At 36.8% G+C, this 9,182-nt stretch overlaps 1 protein-coding gene across 1 annotated transcript in view; it reads left to right on the forward strand.

Annotated features, from left to right (window-relative positions):
* The window catches only part of DTWD2 (DTW domain containing 2), a 93,232-nt gene extending 84,653 nt beyond the window's left edge, over positions 1 to 8,579 (forward strand). The window contains exons 5-6 of the mRNA XM_040622555.1: positions 2,405 to 2,533; positions 8,226 to 8,579. Coding sequence (XP_040478489.1) covers positions 2,405 to 2,533; positions 8,226 to 8,396 — 300 coding nt within the window. The 3' untranslated portion in view covers positions 8,397 to 8,579. The remainder of the gene's footprint in view (positions 1 to 2,404; positions 2,534 to 8,225) is intronic.
* Positions 8,580 to 9,182: the final 603 nt, after the last annotated feature.

Genomic DNA, 9,182 nt, shown 5'->3' on the forward strand with positions numbered 1-9,182 from the left:
ATGAAAGGAGTAGAAGTGAAAATAATGAAAGGAGTAGAAGTGAAAATAATGAAAGGAGTAGAAGTGAAAAGAAAGTAAAATAATAAGGAGTAAAACTCCTTGCCGAAATAATAAGCTTCTTTTTTGTTTTTTAAATATATTTTTTTTACAAACTTATTTTTTAAAAATCAGATTTATTCCAGGGGTGCCTGGGTGGTTCAGTTGGTTAAGCCTCCGACTCTTGTTTTCAGCTCATGTCGTGATCTCAGTGTTGTGAGATCAGGCCCTGAGTTGTGCTCTCTGATCAGCATGGAGTCAGCTTAAGATTCTCTCTCCCACTACCCCTTCCTCTTGCTCTCTCTCAAATAAATAAATCTTTAAAAAAAATTAAAAAAATAGAAATCAAGTATTTTCTAACAAAATTCACTGTGAATTTTGCGTGTTCCCCAAAGTTTTAGTTGTAATCAGATATTTATTATCAATTCCTCCAGTGATGGGCTTGAGTGCTGAAAGCAGTAGCTGACTATGTTTTCTAGTTGACCTGATGACATATCAAAGCTGTTAGTAATTACAGTTAATCAACATTATGAATTATTCTTATGGTTATGTAATCATAGGCTTTCTTTTTATCATTACACGTTTCTGAACCGTTTTCCTCCATCTCTTTCCCTCCCTGCATCTATTTTCCATTTTTTACATTGGTAGAAATGCAGAGTCATTTTAATATGATTATTTCTAAAACATTATTAGTTAAATATGCTTTAAAGGATGTATTCCAAAACTAAATACATCTGTAGTAAATCTTTTATGATGCATACTTTTCTTTTCTCCCTTCCTCTCTTTCCCCTCCTCCCCCTCCCCCCTTCCTCTCTCCGAGGATAGAAAGGATACAAGTTGTAGAGAATTCTTTGAACAAAACGCATTCAGAGTAGAAGGACCATATTTCTCTTCATGGGGGGACTGCATAAGGAAGGAAGAGGGATGCCTGGGTGGCTCAGTTGGTTAGGTGTCTGCCTTCGGCTGAGGTCATGATGCCAGGGTCCTGGGATCCAGTCCCACATTGTGCTCCCTGCTCAGCAGGGAGCCTGCTTCTCCCTCTGCCTACTGTGCCCCGTGCTTGTGCTCTCTCTCTCTGTCTCTGACAAATAAATAAATAAAATCTTAAAAATTAAAAAAAAAGGAAGAAGGGGACTGAGAGACAAGATTCCATGGATATAAGAGAGATTTAATGCTTTAAAGGAATGAGAGACTCATGGAGCTTCAGAGATAGTAAATGAGAGAGAACACCTGATAATAAAATCAAGTTCCTCTGTGTTAAGACTTAGACATCACTACTTCATTCCACATGCTTACATATTTTATGAGTAAAAACTGAAATTCTCATCTACCTTTAAATGTGATGCTGTAAAGAGTATGGGCTAGGAATATGGCTTTATGAGTGTAAGATTACTTGAATTTCACTTGATTAAAATAGGAATCAAAAGGCCAGAATGTTGACATTTGATTTTCTGTTGCCTTTCTCATGTCTGACTCTGTGTCAATTATCAAGTCTCACTCAGCTAAATTTGTGTGTGTGTGTGTGTGTGTGTACACTCACTTGCCCCCATACAAGCATACACCTATCAGTTTATATTAAGAAATAATGAAAGACTAAACTATGAAATTAATAATACCCCAACTGTCAACTCTCCAAAGTAATTAAATTATTTTCACTTCTACTGCAATGTCTGAGGGTTTCCTTTGCTCCATATTCTCTCCATTCGGTGGTGGTAGTCTTTTTTATTTTAACTGTTCTATTGAGTGTGAAATGTTATCTCATTGTGATTTTAACTTGCATTCAGTCCTGTTAAGCACTTTTACATGTGCTTATTTGCCTTTCTTATATTTTCTTTTGTGAGGTGCCTTTTCATGCATGGGTCCCCTGGGAAGGGGTCAATTAGTCTTTTTACTTATGATGTGTAGGAATTTGCATATATTCTGCATGTATTTTCAATGTCAGGTATATGTGTAACTATCCTCGTTGACTATTTAACAGTAACAATAATCAAAGGATATTATGTATGAAAGATTTTGATATACTTAATATTTCTTTTTTTAAAGATTTATTTATTTTAGAGAGAGAGAGAGAGTGTGTGAGGAGGGTGCGAAGAAGGGGCAGAAGAAGAAGGAGGGAGAGAATCTCAAGCAGACTCCCTGCTGAGCATGGAGCCTGACATGGGGCTTGATCTCATGATCCTGATGAGATTATGATCTGAGCTGAAATCAAGAGTTGGGTGCTTACCCGACTGAGCCATTGAGTGTGCCCCAATACATTTAATACTTCTAAACTGGCGATTTGGGAAGGAAGTTAGTAGTTAAAACACAGATTTTATAACTTTAAATTTAAAACAGAAATTACATTCTGTTATTCTGTTTTCGGTTTCAGGTGCAGCTAAAAACTAGCATTTCTAGTCAGTATGTAATTCGGACGCAACCAACTAATAGGTGCCTTTCTACACTGGAATGTGCAGCTGCTGCTCTTTCCATTTTGGAGAAAAACAATTACATACAAGAGGTATGTCTTTGGAAGGTTATATGGTTTTGAAAGTAAGCAGTTTGGTTAGATTTTATCTAGAAAATTTAGAAATGCATAACTTGTTAAATTTGCAGCTCAGGTGTCAAATTGAATGTATCTGCGATAGAAATTTGTGTGCATTTATAACCTTCTTTCCCCCTCTGGTGTTTTTCTGTGCTAGTTTAGCATCCAGATTGCATTATTTAAATATTCATTTTAAGCTGTGCAAACAGCATTTGTAATAAGCTAAATTGCTTTTAAGTAGCACAACATTAAATACAGGGTTTTTTGGTTAGATTTTTCTTTTATTATTTTGTATTTCTCTTTTTGCATTTTGTGTTTTCTTGTACACAGCTTTTTTCTTTTAATTAAAAGAATATTTTAGAGCATTTTTTTTTGGTATTTGTGCTTTTATTTGAGAAGGTGTACCAACTTTCTGTTTATCTTAGTCACCACTTGCTTGGAGTATAAAAAAGATAATTTTTTGAGGAAAAAAATGCCTGCAGAATATGAAAAGGTTATAACCTGCAATCATCATTTTATTTAATTTCCATGAAAGCCTGATGATTTCATATATACTTAATAATCATCGGTAAAGAATGATGTTCATTGAACTCACAAACATCTCAGTCTTTTGGAACACGTAGGAAACTTTGCACTTAAGGCAAAAGAAAAAAGAACAGCAAAATAAGACTTAAATTGTTAGAGTATTTTAATCACTGAAGATTTTTGATAAATAAAACTCAAGAAGAAAAGTAATAATGAGTGTAACTAAATAGAGTTTTATAACTCCTCTTTCTGGCACACACACATACACAGTACTCATTCCTGCCTTCTTTCACTCTCTCATTATACTCTGTGGGTACTATTACAAGAGTGTGCCTTAGCCGTGAAGGAAATTTGAGTAATGGCTAAAAGCTCAGGTCAGAGTAATTGGATTGGTTACCAAGAAAAAGAACCAAAGACGTCCAGAGCAGGGAGAGTTAAAGAATGCCAGATGCAAGCCTTGAATTGCATTTTTCCCTCTCCCCTACCCTAAGCTATGGGAAATGTCAGAGTTGGAGGCTTTTCTTCTTTTGAAAGAAGTAGGCTTTCATGAGTAGGCTTTTTTGTGTGTGTATCTGTGTGAGTAAACTTTGTTTTGGGTCTAGGAAATTTTTCTTTCTCTGTTCTCTCTCCTTTGAGAAAGAAAAATATTTCTTGACGGACCATACATCTTTCTCTCAAATGACCAGAGAGTGTTTTCTGACTTAACTCCCTCTGCTCTAACCTTTTCACCGGCTCCCATGTATCTAGCTATCAACATAGCACTTTATATACCCCTATACTTGTTTTTCTATTTTGTTTATATGTTCTTGAGCAAAAATAATATACTCATTTTGGGCATCTTAAAGGAAAGATGAAACTGAGTGCTATTATTTAAACTTGCTTTCTGTACAGTCTCTCTATTTTCCTTTTTGTTGACTTAAAACTCTACGATCAGCTCACATCAGACCAAGGACCCATTAAAAGCTCAAATCTTGAGGGAAAAATGTAATATTCTTTGACTGTGGATTTGAAACTTTATTTCCTCTCCTTCTTTGGGGTTCTGGAAAGAATCGTCTATGGACCTACATCTCTTATTTCTACATTGGAATTGGATCTTTGCTTCAATTCTGAACAGAAGCTTACATTGTTGGTAGTGGTGGTGATTTAATAATGTCGTTGTGATACAATAGGGCTAGGGGTTTTGATTGTTTTTGTACTACTACTGCCAGTGCTGCTACTGCTCCTTCCTTCCCAGTTTCATAAGATACATGATTCTGGTATTAGTTAATGTACCCTTCCAGCAGGAAGCTTATCTTACGTTCTGAGTATAATATCCAACCACAGGCAAAGTTCAAGACACAGAATGGCGACAGGATCCATCCTGTCTTCAGCTTTTGTTATTGTTGTCTGTGGATCCAATGGCACACGAAATCCCAAAGTAATATTGAGGTCCTACAGTTCTCTTTCTGTTTGCTTTGATCACCAGGAGTAGTCATACTTCAGTGGCAAGGAGAGGAAAAAGGGTGTTTGACAATCAGACGTGTGATTTGGGAGGTGCTGATAAGATTCTTGGCTGGAGCAGGGGCAGAAAAATGCATAATGGAACATCCCAAGTTACTTATTATTACAGCTGGCAAAAAATTAGCTTTCTCAGTAGGGGAATCCCAAGTCCATCCTGTTCGAATCAAGCTACAATTTTTAAAAAATACATCAGTTCATTCCCCTGAGAAATGCAGTTACCGTCTGTTCTGAATGTAGGTATTTTCTCTCTTTCCTGCGGAGGAAGGCTAGGACATACGTGTTTCCCCCAGTAAGCTTTTATTAGCGGCCTCCTAATGAAACATTAAGACAGTGGGGCAGGGTAGTAATTTTTCTTCTGGCTTTATTCTGTACGGGTAGGTAGGGCTCCTCAAAATAAAGAACTTGGCACAGAAGAGCTTTCTTAGTCTGCTGATTCATCCTCGTCCTTTATGAGAAAAGCTAAAAGCTAGCATCTTTTCAGACGCTCACAGTAGCTCTGAGTAAGCTAAGCAAGTTTGAATTAAACCTCCATCACTTACATCATCACTTTTTGCCCGTGAGCAATTCACATGATCTCCTTGTGCTTGTTTACTTACCTATCACATACCGAAAATAGTTACCTCTTAGTACTGTTGTGAGAATTGAGTGGGATAACATGTGTTAATTGCCTGACCCCAAGAACTCAAGAAGAATTAATCCCCTTGTTCTTCCTTGTCCCCCTGATTCTTGCCAATAAATTGACAAAAATTTTTAACTGACGATTGGTGATTTTCATTCAGCTATTGTAATATTTACCAGGGCTTTTCACACTTTGAAAATCTTGAGCTTAGGGATCTTTTTTATAATAGAACCTTTTCCACTTATGAAGTTTTATCTTATGAGCCTGTAGAGGTAAATGGGGTAAAGGTTTGTGCACGGCCTGAGTGCCGTAGCTCTCTGCTTGACAACAGTAGCTGGTCAGTAACGGTCCCTTGAGAACTGTCACTTTATACCTGCAGACAGAGGATTTACAAAACACTGATTTCCCCCCAAATAAACTTTTAAAAATGAACTTAATTTGAAAGTGAAGGATTTTGGATTTTTATTGTTCCTATGAACCAGCCTGTTTCTCCTATGGCTTCACATTGCCTCAGATATAATGTTAGTTTATACAGAAGCCTTGTCATTTATTACCACGTGGTGTGCTACACATGTTAAACACATTCCCCTTAATGTAACCTAACAATGACTCTGTAAGGTTGACATTATTTCCCTCACTTTACAGATGAAGAAAATGGCAAGGAGAAGCTATATGACTTATCTGGCAACACGTAGCTAGTAATGATTACACCCGTCAAGAAAGGCTAGATGCGGCTGCAAAATCAGAATGGCTTAACCCAACAGAGGTTTATGCCTCTGTCACACTGTCTGTGCTGTGGGATGGCCGGGGGGCTTGTGCTTGCTGTAGTCACTTAGGGGCCCAGGCTGGTGGAGGCACCATCTAGATATGTCATTCTCCTTTCATCGAGGAAGGCATAAACGGAGGTGGTGAGTCATACATTCTTTTAAAGCTTCTGTCCAGAGGTGACGCACAGTACTCACACTCACGTTTTGTTAACCAAAGCAAGTGATATGGCCGTACCTAATCTGACAGATGGAGTACTGGTGTATTTATGAATAGCACTACTGAGCACCACAGAGATGGAGTGGGAATCTAATCTAGATCTGTCTCCACAACTCATTCTCTTAATTACCTCAGGAAACTGATAGAATCTCCTTTTCAGGAGGGAAACATTGGAGGCCCTTACCAATAGGACTATTAGTATTTTGTCCATCAAAAATCTAACAAATGTCATAAATAGAACCTTCCATTATCTCAGTCTGTATATAGTCCTAGGTATGCTTTCTAGGGGTGATGTTTCAGGATCCAGTCAGTCTGTGTTGACTCTGTAAAGAAATATATAGTCATTTCCACATTCCCTCTCTTATTTGAAGAAGTTAAAAGAAATCATGATAGCATATATAAGGGGCTACAGTAATGGCGTGCAGAGCTTTTCCAAGAAGTTTGTCTCTTTCCCATTGGTGTATATCAGGGATTACATTTGGCTGCATGTAACAGAGTGGTTGAACGGTGTATATACTGGCTTCTTTTTCTCCTGGATTAAAGAAATGCTGAGGTGAGCAGCCCAGGGCTGGGGATCTCTTCTGTCTCTCTGTCCATCATCAGATATATTTGACTTTAGTCTTTATGTTGATTGCAATGTAGTCACTTGATGATTGTCCCACCCCTAACAGTCCTGTTTCAGGCAAGAAGAAAGTGCAGAAGCCTCTGCCTCCCGAGTCTGTCCCGTTTTAAAGAGAGTCTCTGGAAGCTGCACGCAGGAACCTCCACATGCACTTCGTTATATGGGCTGTGTCAGTAGCCAGTTAGCATTACTAGCTGGATACGTTGCCCCCTTAAATAATATTTTGGATTTTTTTAATAAGGAAAAAAAGAGTAAACATGGACAAGGAAATGCTGGTGACAGTGTCTAAGAGTTCAGGGTCAAACTAGAGTTTATATTAAGCTCTTCACTGCCATTCACATTGTGTATGAGGGAGAATACATTTTCATATGGACGTTGTGAAATTTTGGTAGATAAATCTATCAGCTTTTTTCTTTGTTCCTTTTATTTCTAAAAAACAGTTTGCTTACCCAAGTTTGCTATTGTTATTTGATTTAGATCAGGGGCCTCAGGCCCAAGGAAAGAATCTGACTCGGAATATGTTTTAAACATGTGACAGAGTGGAATTTTTTTTTTTTTTAACTTGAAAAACTTCAGGTCGGGCATGTGCTGTAGTTGTGTTTTAATCTCCACTGTTCTTTGTTATCGTATGGGTCCACCCAGTGTACATGTTTATGTCATATGATTGGCCCTGTAGGTATTTGGATTTAGACAGGTACATATATAGTTAGAATTATTTGAAATGTACCAAAACCGGGATATCTAACTTGTATGTGGTCCCTAATGCGAGAGAATTAGTAAACCTCTTACCCATTGCTGTCATCATCTGATTGTTCTCAGGCAGCAGGAAATGTGCATCAGTCTGTGATTGAAACTGAATTAAGGGGCGCCTCGGTGGTGTAGTCGGTTGATTTTGGCTCAGGTTGCAACCTCAGGATCATGGAATCGAGCCCCACATTGGGCTTCTTGCTAAGTGGGGTGCCTGTTTCTCTCTGTCTCTCTCTGTTCCTCCCACACTCGTGCTCTCCTCTTTCTCTCTCTCAAATAAATAAAACCTTTAAAATAAAAGGAAATTGGATTAACTAATTTGTATCTAAAGGTCTCTTTTATTCTGTTACACATTAAATTATTATAATACAAAAGTTTTTTGAGGTATTTGAATATGTTAATGTATAAAACTAAATTTGGGCTTTTTCATCTCTATGGAGAATTAGCTACTTGTGTCTTTTTACTGGAATTCCTTAGCGCTCTGTAAGGTATGAGTTAAAAGAAATTTATATTTAGAAATCATCATATATTTAGTAGAGTGTCTATTACTTTTCATAGTTAAAAGCCAACAATAGAAGAAACACCATAATCCCTCTTTCTGAAGAAAAAGCTAGATACAATATCATGATCTGTTACAGACACTATTTTAGTATCTTTTTTTATCTTCACAGACTTTGCTTCGTCCTCTTCAAGCTTTATGCTCTTTCCAGCTTCAGCATGGTGCTCAAATTCGCCTCAGCAAGGAACACCTTCTGAAAAATGGATTATACCCTAAGCCAATGCCAAAGAACAAGCGCAAGCTCAGGAAAATGGAACTGTTGATGGACAGTGTTAAAATCTAGTACAGTTGTTGCATGGTGCTAGTTGTGGTGTCTTCCACCAACAAGAACAGGCTAAGTGTTCAGAAAATTCAAGTCTGTGCGTTTTTGACTGTCTAAAGAATGAGAGTTGCATACTAAACTTGCCCAGAAGAAGAAAGTAAACCAAATAGCAATAAAAATACAAACAAAATTTCATTGACTCCATAAAAAGCAAATTTTCATATTGTATTTGTTTTAAAAAATGTGCCTCTAATACATTTTTTCAGATCTGTTGTTTGAAATGCGATTAGTTATTGAGTGAGGTTAGAAGTTCTTTTTTATAAAATGGGAAGAAATTATTATACCTGATTGGGGCAGTATTGTTCTCATTAATGTTTGTAGATAGTTAGGTGTCGACCAGGAATAGAGGGCACTTACGTCAATATGCAATCTTGAACATAAACTTTATAATTTGTAATAAGTAACAAAAATAATGGTCAAGTAGTTTAGATTGATTTAATTTATTTCATAGAATACTATAACAGAGTAAGGAAACTAAATATATTCTTTAGGGACTAAACTTGAACTCAGCTATTATGATTTAAGTGTTCTATTAATTGCCTGGATTTTTTGGTATTAAGGTATAATTGGAATGTAAGATTATATTAGTTTCACGTGGATACCATAATGATTCAGTATTTATATACATTGCAAAATAATCACCACATGGTAAGTCGAGTTAACATCCCTCACCATACATATTTACAAGATTTTTTTCTTTCTTTTTTTTTTTTTTAAGATTTTATTTATTTATTTGACAGAGATAGA

The sequence above is a fragment of the Ursus maritimus genome, unplaced genomic scaffold (genome assembly GCF_017311325.1).
Source record: "Ursus maritimus isolate PB19 unplaced genomic scaffold, ASM1731132v1 scaffold_5, whole genome shotgun sequence".
NCBI lineage: Eukaryota > Metazoa > Chordata > Mammalia > Carnivora > Ursidae > Ursus > Ursus maritimus.